Source organism: Anser cygnoides, chromosome 3, assembly GCF_040182565.1.
Source record: "Anser cygnoides isolate HZ-2024a breed goose chromosome 3, Taihu_goose_T2T_genome, whole genome shotgun sequence".
NCBI lineage: Eukaryota > Metazoa > Chordata > Aves > Anseriformes > Anatidae > Anser > Anser cygnoides.
The window spans coordinates 30,372,182-30,393,025 of NC_089875.1; the positions used below are offsets into that span (position 1 = coordinate 30,372,182).

At 42.6% G+C, this 20,844-nt stretch overlaps 1 protein-coding gene across 2 annotated transcripts in view; it reads left to right on the forward strand.

The window, feature by feature from the left end:
- Positions 1-20,844, forward strand: part of TTC7A (tetratricopeptide repeat domain 7A) — a 171,600-nt gene that overhangs the window by 117,491 nt on the left and 33,265 nt on the right. For both annotated transcript variants that reach the window (XM_048079466.2, XM_013171081.3), the window contains 3 exons: positions 641-738; positions 6,573-6,707; positions 17,850-18,052. In XM_048079466.2, coding sequence (XP_047935423.1) covers positions 641-738; positions 6,573-6,707; positions 17,850-18,052 — 436 coding nt within the window. The remainder of the gene's footprint in view (positions 1-640; positions 739-6,572; positions 6,708-17,849; positions 18,053-20,844) is intronic.

The following is a 20,844-nucleotide window of genomic DNA, read 5'->3' on the forward strand; positions in this document are numbered from 1 at the left end:
ATTTTATTTTATTTTATTTTATTTTATTTTATTTTATTGGAGTTCCCCTTTGGAAAAGCTCTGCTGTGAGGACTGAAGTCTAGAAGAGGAGCAGACCAGATAATCTTCCTTTCATAAAGCAGTGCTGTGTGGTAGCTTTTATCTTCCTTCTCCGTTCAAACAGAACAAAGGTGGAAGAGGAAATAATAATCTTTCTGAAATGAAGAAATTAGCACCTGTGTGGAAGGTGGTAATTGGTCTGTTTCAAAAGGATTATCACAGCAGACCTGTGAATAAATCCTACAGAAAAAAGCAAGGGATGTTGGTTCTTTTTTTTTTGGGGGGGGGGGGGGTTGATGGTTGTCCTTCTCTGGTCTGGCGTTCTAGCTGGCAACATGTTCCTCATCCAGTGGTTGACAAAGACCCCAGCGCTCAAATAAACTGATAGTGGCACGCACACTGGAGCTCTTGCTGGGCACAGTGTCTCTGAGAGCCCAGGTTTGTCATCCGTTGCTGGATGGAGGTGTTACAATGACACCTTCAAGAAGCACCTAAAATTTTCAGTTCCAGAGACGGTCAGATGAGATTATTGCCTGCTTCGTGGAAAACGTTGTCTCCCTGCTGAAAGGTGGCTAGATAACATGTTTTTGTTTCTTTACAGTGGCTCTGAGAAAGGAAGTAGTGTGACCGAAACACCAGTGATCAAAAAGCATAACGGACTGCATCTCACGCTCCCGGATGCTCATGATACTGATTCTGGTGAGGAAACAAGATCTGTGCTTTCCCATCCTAAATACATGCTTTCGTGAGAGCGGAATGTTTTATTGTCTTGTGTGGAGGTTGCTGGGCTGGGGGACAGGAGATTCAGATCTGTCTCTGGGGCCTCTCTGTGTTGCAGAGTGTGCTGCTGTGGTTTGCCTGTACCTCAGCTTCCCTGTGTGTAGAGCTGAGATGGGTTCCTGCTTTCTTCTACAGAGCACTCTGAGACAAGCCTGAAAGGTATTAGATGGGAGTTCACCATATTTCTGAAATAACTGACTAGTTCAGTCCAGTTTATTTTTCTTCTTTTCCTTTTCCCTCTCTTTTTTTTCCTCCAAACTTTAATCCTTTTTGGACAAAATTTAATCCTTTTAGATCAAGCCAGCTAATACTATCGTCTGGGAAAGCTGAGTGTTAGTGTCAGTTGTTACTGGACTCTGTTTTGGTCTGGGATTTGTACGTAAACCTTGTGATGCGTTATTCAATGGTTAATACACATTCACAGTAATGGATATAGTCAGATGGAAATAACTGAGACATCAAAGCTAATCTTGGCAAAAAGGAGAAAGAAGACTTCCAGAGAGTGCTGCTGACTTGTGATTTTATCACAAGTCTCATGATACTTGCTGTTTCCTTTAAAGCCCTAACTCTCAAAATCAGATGATTATGTGAGAAACTTGCCTTTTTATTTTATTTTTTAGGGAACAACTTTCTACCCTTGTGTATATAGAGAAACACTTGGGGGAAAAAAAAAAGGACCTCACAGACTCAAAAACTGAAAACAAAAAATCATATAAAGGTATAAGAGCTTACTTTTAAAAACATTACATTTTAAACAAGTCTCGTGCTTTCAGGACAGGGAATTAGTGATCGTTCAAGTCTTGAATGTTTAGACTTGGTAAAACTGAAGTCACATGCTCAGCACATATAGCTGAAGAGAATGGCAAGTTCGTATGTATTAAGTACGTGGCTTGTATTGAATTATATTCGTTTAACCTCCATTTGCACCCATCAGTGGTTAAAAAGCACTGCAAGGTTAGGTTTTGAGCATACAAACACTCAAGCATCAAAATATTATTCAGCATGTCTGCTCTTATTTTTGTTCACATTGTTAAGCCTTCAGGATCTGTATTTATGACATTGTAATCTTACTGATTCTATATGCATATATTTATGTAGTTCTTAATCTGTTTATTCCATTTCCCTTTTATTACTCTTTGTTGAGATAAGTTTCTCTGTTTTGTATAGGACCTTTTTCTTATTGCTTGTATGAGTCTGTATTCTGTAGTCTTTGGATTACTTAAAGAGAACCTAAGTTCATAATAGATGAAGAGAATATACTAAATGTATAGATATGTTCTGTTTGGCATATTAAAAGTGATCTGGAAATGGGAGCAAATATGAAAGCTTCCTTGTGATGAAAAATGATTTGGGATAGTCATCACTTGGAGGTAATTGTGAAGGTTTGCAAAAGTGTCCTCTATGATACCTGATGCTGGGCAGTAAAATCAGCTTTTACGCCCTGTGTTGTCTCCTCTGCAGTCCTGCTGCGTAGGTTTTTCCAGCTCTTGTGCTTTCTGCTTGCTCCTCTGCTGCAGACCTGCAGCATCTTGTCTGGAGTCACAGCAAAGCTTGGACACATTTGGTCTCTGTGTAGAGTCCTCCTAAAAAGCACCTGGGTTGGGTACCAGTCCCAGCTTGCTCTTATCCCAATTTCAGCAGCCAACGTGCAGTGGAGCATAGTTCAGCAGAAAGTGCAGTGTGCTGTGCTGCTGCTTGCCAGAAGGAGAAAATTAGTGTGAAATACAAGCATTAAACAGTCTTTTCACACATACAAAGTGATTTACACCAAAGGGAGTTCGGTTTTAGCCAAGAAATGTACATCTCCTCTGCTTCAAGGATCTAGGTTTGCATGCCAACATGGTTACACCCACCGTGGAGGTAAGGATGTGGCTCGTACTGAAATTACACCGTCCACCTTAGTGCATGACTTGGTGCTGGCAGTTTCCAGCAAGGGCCTGTGGCTCAAAGCTGGATCCAGTTTCCATCGTGAGGACCCCAGGGAGCGAGCGTGCAGCAGCATCACCGTAGCGCACAGGCGCTCTGTGATGTCTGGGCTCGGCAGCGAAGGGGGGATTACTGCAGCTGGGTTTGACACTGGCCTCTCCCTCAGTCAGACCACAATGAGATTATTTGCTGTGCTAGAATTCTAGGTTTGCTGCCAGGAAGATTAATTCCTTTTTATTTTCTTCATCTTCTCCTAACTGAAGCAGTGTTCTTAGCTAAATTCACTGGTATCTGTCAGCTGCCTTGCTGTTTCATTCTTTTTGTGATTTAGTCTTATCTTATAATGCTCTTGCCTGAAGTGATTTAGGCTAGGGAATTCTGTGTTTCTTATAAACCTAGTAAATCTACAGAGTTGCATTGCTATTTTGATAGCAGATTTTTCATAGATGTAAAATATTAAACTTGGTCCTTCTTGGTCTTATAACACTGCTAGCACAATACTTTAAAATTATTTAGATATATTTTTGTACGGCTTGTCTGTGGAGCTCATCATGACAAAATCATTTTGTTATTTTTATGATTTCTTTCCAAAATGTGTAGAGGGCTTTACTGTAAAATGCAAAGTTTATATTCTATCTAGTGGAGCTATTAAAAAGAGAAAGAGACTGCACTAAAATAACAAATGGATGTGATATCTTCATATGCCAAGATTTGCATGTATTTTGAGGCTTGACATTAAAGTTCTGTGAGACAGGTTTTGTGGATTTTTTTAGCATATAGACATCTACAATCCTTTAGAAGGAGGTATTTAGGTATTTTGTAATGAGACATTCAGAGACATTTTTTAATGTCGCTGGCAGTTTTTTTGCCGGCTCACCCCTCCGCCCTGAGGTCAGAGTGGTGTCAGCATGATGCATGCCCACCTCCCCTCTCGGGAGATGAACGCTGGCTCTGGCAGTGTTTCTTGGAGAAGCTGCTGCCCTCGGCCCACCCCCAGCGTCACTGCCGCGCTCTCCTGGGGTTCAGGTCTGTGGCTGGGCTCCTTTCGGTCCAAAAGGGCGAGGCTGGCTAAGACCTGCTCTTAAAGTGCTTATTCAGGGCCTTCCTGTGAGCAGTTCAGCAGAGATGGGAAAGAATAGCAGCAGCAAACCGTAGGTTTGGGCTGGGATGGAGAGAGACTTCTCATCTAGATGCGTGTGGTGGGAGCAAGGAGCACGTCTGTGTCTGCGACCATGCAGGGGTGGGGAAGGATCGGCTGATGGCCGCGTGGTGTGCTCTGTTGCCTTGCTTAGGCTGAAATGGAAGAGAGAATAGCCATCAAAGGACTGCTACGTGAAAAGGGAACCCAAGCTACTTGGCAATTTACAGCAGAGGCTCTTTGCATTTAGCTGCCCAAGGCAGTAAATCCCTTAAGTAACTCGGGTTCCCTTTTCAAGGCTGTGCAGGTTGAAGCACACAGCAGTGGTCAGGATCCGTGTTGCATCGCAGGCTTTCTGCCCCGGCAGCTACCTGAGCAACGAAGAGGAGAGGAGCAGCTAACCTGTGCTTCCTCAAGTGCAACTTAGTTTACAGTGGTATTCTTTTAAAGCCTTCATTGCAAGGGAAGGGTGCTTTATTAGATCCTAAGTGGCCGTTCAGCCTCTCAGCAGCACATGAACCTCTCCAAAGGCACAGAGCTGCCTTCCGGTGACACCATCCCCTTGGAATGACTTGCCAGGAAAAGAGGATTTCCCCCGAGCACTGAGGATGTAAATAAAACCTCCACCCGATGCAGGCAGAACAGCATTGCGTACAGGTACTGTCACAGACCGCTCTGGAAAGCCTTCCTGAAAGAGGGCAGTCTTGGCAGAGAAATGTAATGCTGAAAGTTGCTTTCAAAGCATACTAACGAGATCAGGAGCGCTAATTCAAGGATCTGGTTAGTCCCCAAAGCCTGTGCAGTTTTTTTGCGTTTGCCCGTCTAGGTTTGCTCTGACTTTGAAGTGCTCCTAACCAGCATCACTAATTATTCACGTGGTAATTTTCATAATTTGCAGAAAGTGCCAGCGCTTGGGGTGGCTGGGGATGAGCACCTGATGGTTTTTCCTGCGTTAAACAACCCCTGTCCGACTGAGAATGCCTGGGAGCTGTGTTTCAGTGAAATTTCTCCTAACTGGAGGGAGGGAGAGGCAGGAGTGGGCAGGGCAGGGGGAGGAATTCCAGGCAGTGAAAGAGACTGAAGATTGATCTGTTAAATAAACTGTTAAATGTAATAAATCCTCCATACAAAGCCGAATAGCTTTTACTGTAGCGTTAAAGCCATAATTACTGCATTACTGCACTGTCATCTCGCGGAGCACCAGATGAGGAGTGTCTTTGAAAATACGCAGGAATTTTAAAACCGCATCTAGGAAGAGCACATTTGCATTTTCCGAGGGAGCTGCGGGAGGCGCCTGCACTGAGCACTGCAGGGCTGTTTTGAAGTTCTGCTGCTGAAAACGAATGCCATCAGTTAGCAGTGAGATAATGGGACAAGTATTTCCATGGCAGTCTCAGGCTTTGGGTTGCGGCTGTGGCCTCTCCCTAGCCACGACAGTCCCAGAGGCAGGCAGCCTGGCCTCGGGTTAGGTAAAACCTACAGGCCGTGTTGTGCCCAGGCCGCACAGGTGTCTTTGCAGAGGGACACGGGGGGGACAGGAGCCTCCCGGTGCCTGGCAGAAGGCCGGGCTCTCCAGCTGGAGAAGCACAACGCCCCTTTCGGAAGAAAAACAGTTAGTGCATATGTCCTGTGACAGCTTTTCTGCCCTTCTGACTCTTCCCCTGCCCAGAGCCATCCATACTTCTCCGAGTCTGTCCCTAGGCTCTGGTGGTCCTTCAGGGGGCTGCTGTGAGAGAAAGGGGGATTTTAACTCCGGGATCCTGTGGCCTGCAAGGTCAGCCTGCAAGGGTAGGCAGAAGAGTAAAGCTAATCAGCACAAATGCTTCAGTCACAGCAGCTCTCTAGAGAAAGAGCTTATCAGCCTTAAAGTCCCATTAAACCTACATATATTAAAATATTTATTTCCTAAAGCTTTACAAGGCCAGCTCTGAAATCTCATTTTGTAGCTTCCTGCTCTGTTGCAGTCCTCTTGGTAGCCCTCAGAGGCTGGCTCACCAGTGTAATCCTGCACGCCGCGCTTGAGGATGCGGCCTCTGTCCGTGCCTGCTTTCTGGGGGCAGCTTTTGATGTGATGTTTTGTTCCCAGAGATGTGGGCGCCAAATACTTTATTCTTGCGTAAATGTTACGGCGCATGCTAAAGGTTAATATAGTCGAAGCGCTGAGCTCTCTGCTCCCCAAGGTTAAATGAAAAACCATGCTGTCTCTAAACCAATAGGACAATATTGATGTCACGTGAAATCTGTGTGCTCTGTGAATGCTGCCGACCCACTCTGCAATGCTGTACAAAGGTTTTACATTAGCGGGCCATGTTTTGTAATTGCGTGGTGACAATGGGCTCATAAAATAGGTTGCTAACAAGTATTCTTAGGAAATGTTTGATGGTAGAATTCTGCTTTTCAGACGAGCAAAATACCATTGCTTCCTTGATGAATCTGCTAAGCAGACCTTTATAAAATTACTGTCTCTTAATTCACTTGCTTGAGCTGCAGCCCATGGGTAATTTTGTCTTTTTTCAATAAATTAACCTTTTATAAAGCATATTTCTCCAGTTGGTCACACCAGGCTTCACTGTGGCTCTTACTGCACAAAACTGATGCAGTGGAGTGGAGAATCAGACCTTCCATCTAATGAACCAATATCCCAAGGAAGCATAAAATGTGTTGTTCTTCTTGTTTGTTTGGTCCACAGGATCACAGCGAGCCTCTTCCCTTGCTGCATCGAGACTGGAACAGGCCATGTCTGAAATAACTATGCAGAGCAGCACGATGAAGCAAGGACCTATGCAGCTGTGGACAACTCTTGAACAAATCTGGCTTCAAGCTGGTAAGTCCTGATGGTTACAGAGACGGCCTGGAATTTCTTTTCTCCCCCAGTGGTGAATGAGATGACACAAGTATTAAGGGAGTAACTCAAATCAGGGCTGTCTCTACACCTTAAACCAGCAGTAAATCTGCCCATCTATCCCACCTGTTTTTTTGAAATACCACTTGATTAAATCTAACAAAATACAGGAGTAGTGCGATTTTTCAGCTCACCTCTATTTTTCCATAACACAGAAAACTTCAGTCATCATTAAAATGTGTTTTTAAATGAAGAGGGAAAACAGTTATTCATTAAGAAAGGTTATTTGATAGGAGTAATTATTTTCATTTTGCGCAAAACGAATGGGCAAAGAATCTCTGAAATGGTATTTAGGCTGACAGTGTTCCAGTTTTTCTGAGTTTTCAGTGAAATGTATTAAACAAGAAAAAGTTCTCCACTCATTTTATCCTTGGCTGCTTGAATCTCCCAGTGACTTGTAGGTTTTGCATGTCAGTTTGAGACACTCATGCAAAGATTGTGGCAGAGCACATAAAGGGAAAAGAGAACAGTGAGAAGAACTCTACCCGGGGGCAACCTCCAAACTCATGAAAGGGTTTTATGTAGGGCATTTGTTGAGGAGCAGAGTTGCAAAGCTCATTCTGCCGTTTGCGTTCCAGTAACTTGGGACTGGCAAAAGGAATTCTGACCCTGCAGTTTTGCTCTTAAGAGAAACAGCTTTTCTTCCACAATTGGTCCACGCTGTTGTGTACCTGAAATTACATTTGAATGCTGTGATTGCTTCTTAGATGTCTCTGTTACCATTTGCAACAAGAAGAAAAAAAGAAAAAAAAAGCAGAGCCCACTAGCACCTTGCTGATAATTTTCTGTTCTGTGCACAGGAGAACCTGTCAAATTCTCATTTACCTAATCTGTACAATTGACAATTCTCACATAAAACCTGGCAATCTCACCCTACTTCTCAGTAAAGATTTTTTTAGCTGTTTTTGTGGGCCATTTTCTACCAATTTGACTTTAGTTCTGGTACAGAATACGTGACATTCTACTTGTTACAATTTGCCTAACTATTATAGAAGTTACCTTTTGGAATGCATCATCCTTTAAGTTAATCACATGAGTTCATTTATTTGCTTATGTAAATTTCATTAATGTACTGTGGGCTTTAAAATCACCAGCAGGGTTTTGCTTTATTCAGTTTATGCTTCTGATTTAAGATTGCAGAGGAGGCTGCTGGGAAAACAAAAAAAAAAAACACAGAGTTTATTGTGATGAGAAGTCAGGTGTCTGTTGTCCATCATCCTAGAGATAGCTCTAGGCAGTTTACATTTTTGCTGCTGTGTGAAAAGACAAAAACAATAAAGACCTACTGCTTGCTGTGACCTAACTGTGAATTGCTACAATTATTTTTCAGTGTGCTTTTCTCAGAGGTGTTAATTCTTTTAGGCGGAAATTATTTTTATAACCTGTAACTATTCTGTCCTATTCTGTTTTTTTAATCTTTGTTTTATTTCATGTTTGCTTTTCACTCGACTTGAATCAGGATTGATGTTCTGAAAATATATATTGTGACTGCTTTGTGATTTCATTACTGAAGTCAGTTATTGTTATGGATGCAGCTTAATGGTCTTAGTAGTGGGCTTATTGACTTGAATAGTCCTACAGAGCATCATCACTGGCCCTCTGTCCCAGAATCTCCTATTTAGAAGGAGGGGAAAGCAGAAGTAGTTTTAAGTTAATAACTTCCAAAATAGAAATATTTCATAAATAATCAAATAAACAGAAATCTGTGGTTAGAAACGGCCAAGATTGTCACGTGCTTTTTTGTTCCAGCTCACCCCCAAATTAACAGCTGTGGAAAGTAACAGACGACTAGCATTCCATTCTGACGCCTGCATCCAGAGTCACTTCGTATTCACGAAAGAGCTGCATCGATGTGCTGTAGATTTCAATCAGGTTTAGCTGGGACTTGTCCTTTTTCAGTCAGTGACTCATCCTGTGACTCTTGGCAAGTTGCCTAACTTTTTCATACCTCAGTTTCCTATCTCTTAATGGAGGAAAATGTTTGTCTGCCTTTGGGAAAAGACTCACATATTGCTGTTTTTATTGTTATTAACACTTTAACCTTTTTTGCTTGACTCATAAATCTTTAGATAAAACCATTATAATTTCTAAACCTTGTCCTGCAGTAAATTTATAACAAAGCATCCATCTTTCGCAGACACTAGAAGCATGCAGCTGGCCGTGTCTCTGTGTGTGGGTGTGGATGTAGAGCGCCAGGCTGTGAACCTGTCAGGGATCCATTAGAGCCATTAGAGATCCCATGCCTCTTCATATCCCAGGGCGTGAAAACTTAATGGTGCCAGCTGATTGATCGGGCAGAGCTCTCTGGGCTTACGTTGGAAAGAGGCGTACAAAGCAAACTATCCCACAGCTATGTGGGGCTGGTCTTACAGCCCTCCAGCAGCCAGCACGTAGGCTTGCAAGGGGACCGTTCGCGTGTGGTAGTCATCAGATGGTGCCAGCACAGGGGAATGGTTACAGCATCACCCTCCACCCACAGCTGCAACAGGAGTCCAGGGCTAACCTGCCTTGTGCACAAGTTCCTTGCTCCTAATGCATCCCATAATTAGTGCATGAGAACACGTGTACTCCATTCACAGTGGCTGAAGGGAAGGCTGTGAACTCTCCCCAAATATTTAGTCTTGTGTGCTAAAGATAGTTATCTTGCGCTAAGAGGGCATAGACTTTTCAGCTGTAACTTCTGGGTTTGTGAACAGTGCAGTTATGTAGGAAAGACGATAAAGGAGCAGCTTTGGAAGTGCAGCTGCAAAGTCCACATGTGCTGTGTACATGGCTGCTGCTCCTCGGTTTTCCCTACAGCAGTGTCTGGTGAGCTTTGTCTTGGTGATCTGGCAAGCTAACTTTTTGTAGCTTCTGGTCAGCAGCCAAACAGCTGCTTGATGCATCTCTGTGGTCTCTAGAATGAGCCCTCTTATCCTTTTTCACATCTCTACATAAAGCTGAACTGTCACTTTATCCTGTGGCCACCCTTCTGTAGTACCAGTGGGGAGGACAGTCATCTGCAGCAGGGAACTTAGCATGTTTCTTCAGTGGGCTTGCACATCTTGCTGTTCCCTGCAGGTAGTCACAATTAGCTTCGGAAGAGAAAGGGGTCTGTGGTTTCCAAAGACCAGAGAGGTTGTCCCTGCCCTGGAGCAGGCATGATTTGGGGAATACTGGGAGGCATGCTGTTTTCAAGTGGTCTACAGCAAAGACCGTGATTAATACAGCTTGTCTGGTCCCTCTTAAAAATAACCCAGCCCTCTGCATCTTCTTGAAATGTAATGGCTTTTTAAGAGGAGAGTCATTTCATTAGGTTTTTACATTAACAGACCTAAACGTTATTCTTGGCCCCAAATCTGAGAAGGAACCATTTGTCAGGGTCCTGCTGCAAGGAGCACTGGGGAAGGGTGCTGCAGTGCACATCTCTGCTGTGCACAGCTCCAGGAGAGGTGGTCTTCATGCGATCCCTATGTCCATTTTTTCTCTTTGTTCTGCTTTCCAGTGACTGAGAACTTGAATCAACTTTGGGAGGAGAGAAGGAACTTTAATGGCATTCTTCTTCTACCTCTTCTGCAGAAGGAGGTGCAAGGAGAATCCCAGAGATTCCTGGTGATTATCCAGCTTCTCCTACCAAGAGAAATGTCTGACCTAGAAGCTGTTTGTACTCCCTTTTTCCTTTTCAGAATCATGCCAGTAGTCCTCCGTTCTGTTTAGAAAACACAATCATGATGTTTGGCTAAGGAAAATATATTTGGAATGGTTCAAATTTATGACCAAAACTTACTTTCATTTTTTTTTACAAAATCACGTTTGACCTAGAGAGCAAAGTGTGTCAGTACTGAAAAGAAGTAGTTTTAAGCTCTTTCGGTAATGAGTGGTTTCTTATCTGAAGTATGCATGAGTATGTTTCCAGGCAGTAATAACTGTTGTATGCTCTATTTATGTGGAGTATTTTAGAATGCTGCAAGCCAGTTTTAATAAGAGTTTGAGTACTCCAGCTCCTGTTGCTATATTATTTTAAGCTTTACTTTTAACTACAATGTCCATTTTGTTTGTCTTTACTAGTACTTTATATCTGACAATTTAGCTTCTTGACTGGCCCAATACTTTACCAAATATGGCCACTCACAGCAAAGTAGGTCTGGTAATTTGATCTAAGATTGGCTAAATGCCTGCTAAGCACAGGCTGCAAACCTCACCAGGTAGACCTAAAGCTAATTTAAAGGAGCATTTAAAGAAAAATCACTCGAATGACTATTCCATGTATTCACAGTGGGGCTGGAGAGGGCTACCTGCTGCCTGAGTAACATGCTACAAGTTTACCCTAGGAAAAAATATTCTAATGAACATGCCCTAAACAAGAAATGTAAAGAGAGCCAATGTAGCAGGGAACAGTGAGCTAATGGAAAAACATCTGTTCCCCCGAGTTATGTACAGCAGGAACATTTTTTTTTTCCCTTCACAAAACGCTTGTGATTTATTTATTTTATTCAGTATGGGCCAATTCCTGGGAAAAAAAAGCTGTGTTAGAGGAAGATGGGCTTTGTTCCACGAGAAAATGTCGTAGGGGCCAGTGGGCTGGGATCTGCAGCCCTGACTGGCCCGCGTCCGCACAGCCGCACACGGGCAGGGACGGAGCCCGGGGACAGCAAAGGGAGCAGCTCACCAGCACAGCTTGCATTTGCAGGGTTTGCACGTACGTAATTAAATGCTCACCCCTCCCTAAGCTTTTAGCAATCCTAAGCCCCCCTCAAATTATTAGCTCTGATATTAAAGGTGTTTATTGTCAGGTTTGGGAGACATCTTTACTGACATTGCAGAATAGCTGGGGTCAGATACTCTCCCGTGGTGCAACACAAGCTGTTGAAGCAATTCTAATTTTATTTTCCTTGTGTTTTTTTTTTTAATAAAAAAGTGCTTTGAAATTTTAGAGCTCCCCACTTACTGCTTTTCTTTATTATTATTCTTGAGCCCCATAAGCACTGCTGATTTTTGTGGCTTTTATAGTGATACAGAGCAGTGGGAGAAACTGGAGCCTGGTGAGGGGGAGCAGGAGGGAGTGTTTTATCACAAAGCGGTTACCGAGGGGAATAAAGGTGTACTGCAACGATGGCTGTCCTGCAGCATTTGCTTGCTAGGAGGGATTAGGAACACTTCATGCTGGAGGTGGAAATGGTGAACTGAGCTGGTTTGGTCCCCTTTGAAATGTTACTGGTGCAGCTAAGAAGCCAGCCGGGGTTTTGCTAAGCCTCCTGGTTTGGCAAGCTCTGGCCTTGTCTTTTCTGGTGCAGCCTAAAAATGGCCAAATTCCCCACTTCTCCTCAATCAGATGTCCTCAGGGGGCTTCTAGGTTTTCATCTACGCTATCCAGGTTGGTTTCATTTATTTTCTATTAACAATGAATTTAAGAAGTCAAAAGCATTCTTGGCTTCCTATCAAGACTGGGCATTTGGACTGCTTCCCCCATTCCTGAGGCTTCTGGATATTTCTCACTGCTGGAGCAGGATGTCAAGCTTTGTGGACTGATAATCCATTGGCACGGGTGGTCTTCAAAGCACACATGCCATTTCTCAAAATCTGGGCCATGCAAATGTGCACGTATGTGAACAGGCACTTCTAAGGAAGCAGGCAGCAGCTAGCAGTGCTCTTTGCCGAGCATTCTCTGGCTCCTTATCCGGTGGATGGAGAGGAACCTGTTGCACTGCCAGTGATGCCCAGAGAATGACAGAGGGTACCAACCACTAGCATTTCTCAGCTGCTAGTACCATTTGGGCGAGTAATAAAGCATGCTTGGGCCTGAAAAAAGCAGCAGGATGTTTATCTATACAAGGGACAGAATATAGGAATTTATGCTTGACCAGGCTGGAATATGAAGGCTTCTTTGACTATAGCCAGTAATAAGTGTTTTAAGAGAGGGTTAAAAAAAAAAAAAAAAAGTTGCCCTTCCAACAGAAGCATTTTTGAAGCATTTTTATGCCACCCTTCTCAGTAGCGCCCTTACTGCCTAAAACGATGGTCTGCTGCTCCTCCCAACTCTCCCAGGTGGGAGAGAGCTGTTTTGTCACCAGTGAGCAGGGTCCCGCTTCATGTAAAGGAACCAGCTATCTTGTGACAGGCTTTATTGTATTTCAGATAACTTCTTGACTGCATGCATTAGTATAGAGAGTAGCTTGTGGAAGTTCTGTGTCACCTCCGGAGATGTTCACTCTACTTCTGCATTTGTAAATAAAGAAGCTCAGTTGCCATTTCAGCCTTTGGGAGACCCGAAGCTCAGAAATTGAAAGCGGGTCCCTGGGCTCCAGTTAGCTACCAGTTTGCTTGCAAAGACAGCCTTTAAGAACGCATCTACTGCCTCATTCAGAAGAGTAAGTGATTGAGCTCATGTGGACGGGAACATGTAGCAGGTTCTCTTCTTCATTTCTGTGCTGAAGGTTTGCATCAAATGAAGCGATAACAGTTGAGATACAGCTTGAACGATCTTCCATCTTATTTGCCGGCAAATTGTCAAACAACTGCATGCACGGTTGTGTCATAATAAGGGAGGGTGACTAAACGTCATCTGAGAGAAAGGCATGACAGAGGGAGAACCCTTTGTCATGGTAATAGCTCTGTGTTCGCTGATCAGAGAGCTGTCTCGGAGGAGTGGGTCTTTCCAGCTGGCTGAGGGCTGCTGCAGTAACAAGTATTAATAGCTTCTGAAAGCAGATGAGCTCTGTGGAACAGAAAACACCTCTTTAGACATCCTCTCAGGCACTCTCGCCTTCATCAAGTGTAAAGGGCTGCCTCCCAGTGTGCCGTCCTGCTGGTCAGCTGGCTACATGGCGTTGGCCATGTCACCACACGCTAGCATTTCTGGGGTGGGTAAGAGCAGGTGATGTGGCTGACACAGAACAGAGTAATGTGGAGCAGTCTGCTTGTGGGAGTTCAGTGCCGCGTCTTGGATAACATTGATTTGCAAGGAATGAGATTTTAACTCTTGGGTGCTTCACGTTGCAGAAATACATTTCAAATCCATTTTTTTTTTTTTGGCTAGAATTACAGTTGGTGCTGCCTCTGTGGTGACAAGTACAATCACTCTTGACACTGCTTTGAAACACTTAAGAAAAAGAGAATAGTCAACGTTCAAGGTGATGGCAGACAACTCTGTTCCTTATACTAGCATTGTGATGCAGACATGACTAGATTGCACTGTTGTTGCTTCTCAGATGGGCTCCTTTACAGAGCTCTGTCAAATAATTTATCCTGGAGACAAAAGAGAAAAAAAAAAAAGAGGCTGACTACAGGAGACCCAGCTTTTGTCAGCCTTCTGGAAGTGCTCTTGCTCTGTACGTTTGCTACTGGTCTTTGGTGAGTGAGTAGATGATATGCTTCTGGCAATTCTCACTTGATTAAGGATCTTCACTGTAGATGAGCTTAAACGCTAGCAGAAACAGCTGGGAGAACTAGAAGCTCATGTTAGGAGCTGATTATACATCTGAGTGGAGATGTGGGCTGCTCGCAGGGACTGGGACCAGCATTAAGACTGGTGTATCACTTCGAAGTCTAGTTGCAAGTGGAGACAAAGGAGGCTAAAGCCACAAGAGAAGACTCTTCTTGTTCAGAAGAACAGCAGAGAAGGGTGGACAATACTATGAGAGAGCACAAATGGAAGCGTAAGGTAAATCTGGGAAAGAAAGGAATAACGCTAGGCTGGGCCTTGGAGTCAATTGGATAGCTGCTCATGGTCTCAGTGGGTGTAGGCTCAAGCTTCAAGATGAGGATGAAAGGAGACAGCTCACGATGCATCCTGCCTCTGTGCATCCACGCAGTGTGATCTGTCTTTGTCTGTATTTATAAGCAAAAATGATCAAATATTCCCTGATCATCTGCACTCAGTTTCTAGCATTACTCCAGAGAGGCTAATAGAGGAAGCAGTGCATCCAGGATGATCATCTCTTGGCTCTGTAGCATTCAGAGAATTGTTGGTAATACTTAGCTCAAAACAGAATGGGAACTCGTTTAAGCTTTTATGAAGATGGTGTTAAGCAAGAGATGGCAAGGAAGCCTGCAAACATTGCCTTTGGATTCAAAGCTGCAAAGAATGCCAGCACCAAGAACGATGTAGTCCAACAGCTGGAGATTCATAAATGGCTTTCCTGAAGCACCAAGCCTTTCACAGTGTAGGGATCACAGATGCTGCTGTATACCTGATTCACCCTGAGGAGTTGCTGTCTGCTTTGGAGTGGCATTGGGTGCCACGTCTCTATGACAGAACTTCCTTGTGAGGGCTGCTAGTTTGGTCAGGTTTGTATGTACAGCATGATTAGGTGATGCCAGGAGAGATCCTAAATAATCCAGCAGACAGGAAACTGCTAACCCAGGTAATGCAGAGGCAGGCATTTCAGTACTTTCAGTACTGTTGAGGAGGTGGGAGTATTACCATGATCAATTTAATGAATCCTTGTTTTTTGTCTTTGACTTCTGCCTCTAGCTTGGTTTTTATTCCATGTTACGTAAGTGTATCTTGTTCATCTGTAAATAAACTGAGTATGCAATAGAAGTAAAAAATGAGTTTAAAGAAAACCCATTTTAATGCAGGCTTAAACGATTTCCCTTAATGTCTATTTTTAGCTGGGTGGGTGCACTCCTTCCCTTCTGTAACCCAAAGGCACCTCTCTCATTCTCTTTTTATGCAAATTAGGCCTCCCACACCATTAAATCATTTTTTATTGACTATTGAGCCTGCAAAGAAATGGACTGAACTTTAATATGGTACATTACCGTACCATAAAATACAATTTGTAGATCTTATTTAGATTCTGTGTTGCTGCACTTCCTCTAAATAATTGTTATTACTGAAGAAGATTTACAGGCACCGTTGAAAGAAAGAATAAGTACTCTCCATTTTCTATGCATTGAATCACAGGCTGTGCATGATTTCACATCTAAACCCCCTTGCTCCTGATGCTTTTTTGAAATGAAACAGGTCACGTTATGCTGTTAGTTGCTATTAGAGTTTTTAATACAGCAGTATCCAGAACTTCTGCTGACTTCAAATAGCGCCGGGATTTCACCCCCTTCTTTTTGTGCTGCTAGGGTTGTGCTAACTTTGCAAACCGCAGTGTCCTCAGGCTGTGAATCGTCACTTTGCACATCCCCATCCTCATCACTACCACATGCACAACATCAGCTGCTGCGCAGCACTTGGCAGGAAAATGCTCTGTTCCTTGGGAAGCACAAGAAAAATGCTGTCCTCCCACAAACTTTTGAATAAGGCTGTGCACATACTCAGCTTGTCAAGTTGCATGGCCTTGCTTTCTGTTATTAGATGGCTGCACCCTCTTGGAGTCGAGGGAAAGGAGGCACGCTGAGATTTTATAAAGATTAACCAGACAGAAATGTATATGAGTCATTTTTAAAGAGTATAGCTCTTACTGAGGAACTGTTTTGCTCGAGTTGGCAGCCTTAGAGAATGACATTTATCTGTAGCACAAACTAGGAATGGCTAAGAAATAGTCGAGCTTATTATCGATGATGTCTCACCCTTCTTCCAGAAGGAGCGCTTCAGATCTGGAGGGCCATGATGCCGTGTCCGTGCACAGTCACCGTTAGTGTGCCAGCGGGAGAGCTGTCTGTGGTCCCAGTCTCACGTCGGACGGGCCAAGGAGGACCCTTCCCATGGCGTGGCAGGACAGCTGCTGAGATGCTCTCCTGCTCCCCTCTCACCCAGAAAGCTCCGCGTCAGCATGCCAAGTCCCCGGAGTCATCTGGCCCTCCCGGCATTTTGAAACTGGCGGAGTTTCAAAGCTATACGAGAGGCCTAATTTTTCAGGCTGATTTCCCCCCCTCGCAGAGACTTCCTGAGAACACTTCACTACCTTTAAAAGTCAGGGCGCTTAAGATTGGGCCTAAATTCAGAATTGTTTATCTGACTCTGGAGCCTGAACATTTTGAATTGGGCTATTGAACTGTCAATATTTACTGCATTTACTGCATTGCCACATCAGTTTAAATAAAAATAAACAGAGACAAACATTGAGCTTTTGCAGTGATGACGTATAGAACACAAATAGGTTAAGAACCAAAGAGCAATGGCTGCTGTGCAAAGAGTTATTTTATCTACATACATGTGTATACATCATATACATACATATGTATATATATAAACAATTTCCCTTTTCAGTTGTGTGTGTCAGTGAAAATTGAGCATCACTTCTTAAGCCTTCTCCCAGAATTTAATGCATAATAAATCCTAAGAAATGTTGAAGTTTAACAATGAGATACGTTATGAAATTTGTTTAACATGAAAAATGATTTGATTAACAAACAAATTGACAGTCAAGCACATCAGTATGCCTTTTACTTTTTTTTTTTCTTTGTAAGAAAACCACTGGGATAGTTGCTGAGAGTTGAAGGAAGCAGATGACTGAGCAGTCTCTTCCAAGAGCTCTGTTTTCTTTTTCTGTAGAGTATGTGTGAGGAGATAAATTTGTGAATACAAAATATAAGTAAGTCTCTGTGATATAAGCCTTTGATTTTAATGGAGACTCTGAAAACTTAAGAGACAGCTATCTCATAAACTAGACAAGTAAGCAGAGAAAAACACTTTTAATCATTTTTTAAAATATGGAAATACTCTCTTAAAGAAGTTATTTAATGTCCAGCTTGGTCAGATGTATCCTATTACTCTGACATGTTTAAACTAATCAGTAGACAGTGATGGCTTATTCTGTCCTTTTTTTTCCCAGATTATTTGGAAACACATACAATGGCTCCAAGTGGCTACCAGCCCTGCTTCCGTAGGGCTCAGTACAGCACATGTTTACATCCTGATTGAGGAAGCACTCTGGTATATCCTTAAGGCTATCCTGTGTCAACACCTGATGAGGTCCATCTATGTCTGTATAGAGCCTTTAATGTATCAGAATATCCATTCAATGACTTGCTTCTGATAGTAAACGTTAACCACAGTAGTAAGCACTGTGCAGGATCATGGCCTCGTGCTTTAATATGTTTAAGGGAGATGTTATGCAATTAGTGTGAAGAAAGGTATCTGAATTATTTCAGCTAATGGTAGGGTGTTTTTGTGCTTTTTTTTTTCAGCTGAACTCTTCATGGAGCAACACCATCTCAAAGAAGCAGGCTTTTGTATCCAGGAGGCAGCTAGTCTTTTCCCCACATCTCATGCTGTACTGTACATGCGTGGGAGGCTTGCAGAGATGAAAGGCAATTTGGAGGAGGCTAAGCAATTGTATGATGAGGCACTCACAGTGAATCCAGCTGGAGTCGAAATTATGCACAGCCTGGTGAGTTTGCAGGGGCTCAGCTCCATTATAGTATTTATGTTGCTGATTAACTGTAATAAGAGGGGAGAGGGTTCGTGCTTGCTCTGGATGCCATTGTCTTCCTAATCCTGCAAGCAAGTGACTGTTCCAAGAATAAATTGGGTAGCTCGAACCTCTATTTTAAGACTGGATTGAATGTTTTTAACGAATTAGGACTTGTGTCAAAAGTAAATATTTTAATTGACAAATGCTTGATAGTTTTGGAAGTCGGTTCTGTGCTTTATTGTCTTTGCTGCTTTTCCTACTAACTGTTACGCATTTTAAATAAGCAGTGCACTGATGTTTGGAAGATTTGAACTAAGTATCTATAGAATATAGATAAATACAGTGTTTGCAAATCTTGCATTGAAATCTTGTGTCTAATCAAATGAAGACAAACTATGAGTTTCTGATAAAAATATTTTCTTAAGCCGCTGCTTCACTCCAACCTTTTTGTAGGGGCAGTGACTCCACATTTGTTTATTTCTGTTTTGTTGTTGTTGTTTTGTTTTGTTTTTTAACATTCCTATATGGGAAATATTCTTTCTATTGCACCATCCCCAGAACAAACCTTTTTACAGACTCAGGGCCAATAGCCTTCAAATTGTTGTTGTTGTTATCATTTATTATTATTATTATTATTATTACACAACGAGCTTCGTGGAGGCCCAAAACCCACCTCTCTTATGAAATCAGGACTTCTAATCATACTTCTTCAATGATGTATCTTATTAATCATAGCCCTTACTGGTTCTCTCTGGGATTTTTAGAAGACTTTCTTGAACAGTTTAATTTTTACAGGAATTCAGTGACTGCTTTAAGTCTTTGCTAGCAGATTTATATTCCCTAGCATAAATTTGGGCCTGATTAGGGTTGCAGGCAGCCCTAAAACTGACGGGGTATCAACGCACAGGAGGACAAATGTACAGTGAAGTGATGATTGAGACCAAATCGTAGAACCTACAGGCAAGAGATGAGAGAGTTATAATAATAAAGGTTCAGTGCAAAGCCAGCAGATGAATAGCTCGTGCATATGTCAGGAGTTGGGCAAAAAACAGCTGTGCATATACCAGACTTGTATGCTTAATGGGGCAATAATATTACTTTGTTGTGATCCAGCCTTTACAAAATCTGTGAAGACAGGATGATGTGCTTTGTTCAGTTAGTATCATGACTTCAGACAAGTCACCAGTATCAGAGCAACCATCAAGTTAGTTGCCAACATGATACAAATAGCTTTCATTTTTGTCTTATTTTATGGGCAAAGCCACATACTGTGTCTTCCCATTTCACTTGCTTGCAATTTTCTGAAACTATAGTCATTTGGAATAAAATTTTCTGAGATGCACATCTGCTCTGGCCCAGTTTACTTTGGAAAATGTCACCCAACATGGCTTAACTGTTTCTGAAAATGAGGCTAAGGAAAATACTTTAGAGGTTTCAGTGACACCTTCTTTATTGTGCTTTAATGTCCCCGGGTTTTGTCAGGAGTGAGTGGTTTTTGTAACTTATTAATGTGCTTTTTACCATCCCTAAGAAAATCCCTGAGGTTGTCCAAGTTACAGTCTTCAGAACCACGTTCTGTATATTCTTATTAGATATGTATTTCTGAAACTCTAAAGAGTCTGTGAATGCTCATTCCCCTCAATCCTCTGTAAGCTTCAGGGAGTAAAATCAAGGAAGAGGCAGAGAAGTCAGTGAGATGAAGAGTTTAGGGGACAGCAACTGATTCTGTGAGCAAGTTAATTAAAAAGACATACTCAAAAGAGACTAAGAGAAATAAAGATAGAAAAGAAGATACAATGAGGTAAGTAAAACTGGATGAAGCTGGACAGGCAAGAAGAATGAGACTGGGTTAAGAAACCAGGCTGAGATGCGTGGTTTGAAGGGTGGGCATGTTGGAAAGGATTAATTAGAAGGGCTTGGTGTTATGAGAGGCACGTAGAAACATGAACTGGTGAGAGTACTTCTACTGCATAGCCTTTGGTCTGCTTAAAATCCTGAATTTTTCCATTCCGGTGCCGGCAAATATCAGTGAAAATCACTTGCTTAAGTGCGTGCCTCATCTCCTTTAGCTTGGCTCTGCTGGCAGCCAATGGTTTACACCTGCTAGCTAAGATAGCAAAGGTCTGGTCTATCCCTGCTGATATGAAACATGGCAGTAGCTCTAGGATGCCACATAATGGCATTCCTTTCTGTGCTTTTCCAAAAGCTAGGAAATTGCACATAGCAAGTTCAAAACATCTGATGAGCACTACAGAAAAGCCTGTAAAGAAATTAATCATTCTGCCTTCAGAATAGAGCTTGAATAATGTGCAGTAAACAAGGCTTTTATGGCTATGCATCAAATAGAAAGGGCAAAAATAAAATATTGAGTGGCTGCTAGCTAAGTGAATTTGTCTTGTGTACTGAATGAGACAGTGTCCCTGTGGAGAACTTAGGCTGGGTTTAGGTAATTGAAGCCACAGTGTAGCAAGTGACAAATTCTGCATCTCTTTGAGGCCATCAAAAGAAGACTGGATCCTTTCTGATACGTATGCATTATCAAAATGCTAGCCATACTGTTGATAAAGGTACAGGTTCTTGAGCACAGTTTGTTCTGTCCCCTACTTGAGGGAAATACACATCTTGTGTTATGCAAGAAACCAAACTAGATTATCAGCTAGCTCCAAGTAGCTTGAAACTATGCAAGACATTAAATTCACACATGCAGTTTCAGTGCTGGTCTCCCCCAAAATACGAGCACTTAGTTTTCCCTCTGTAATAATACTGTT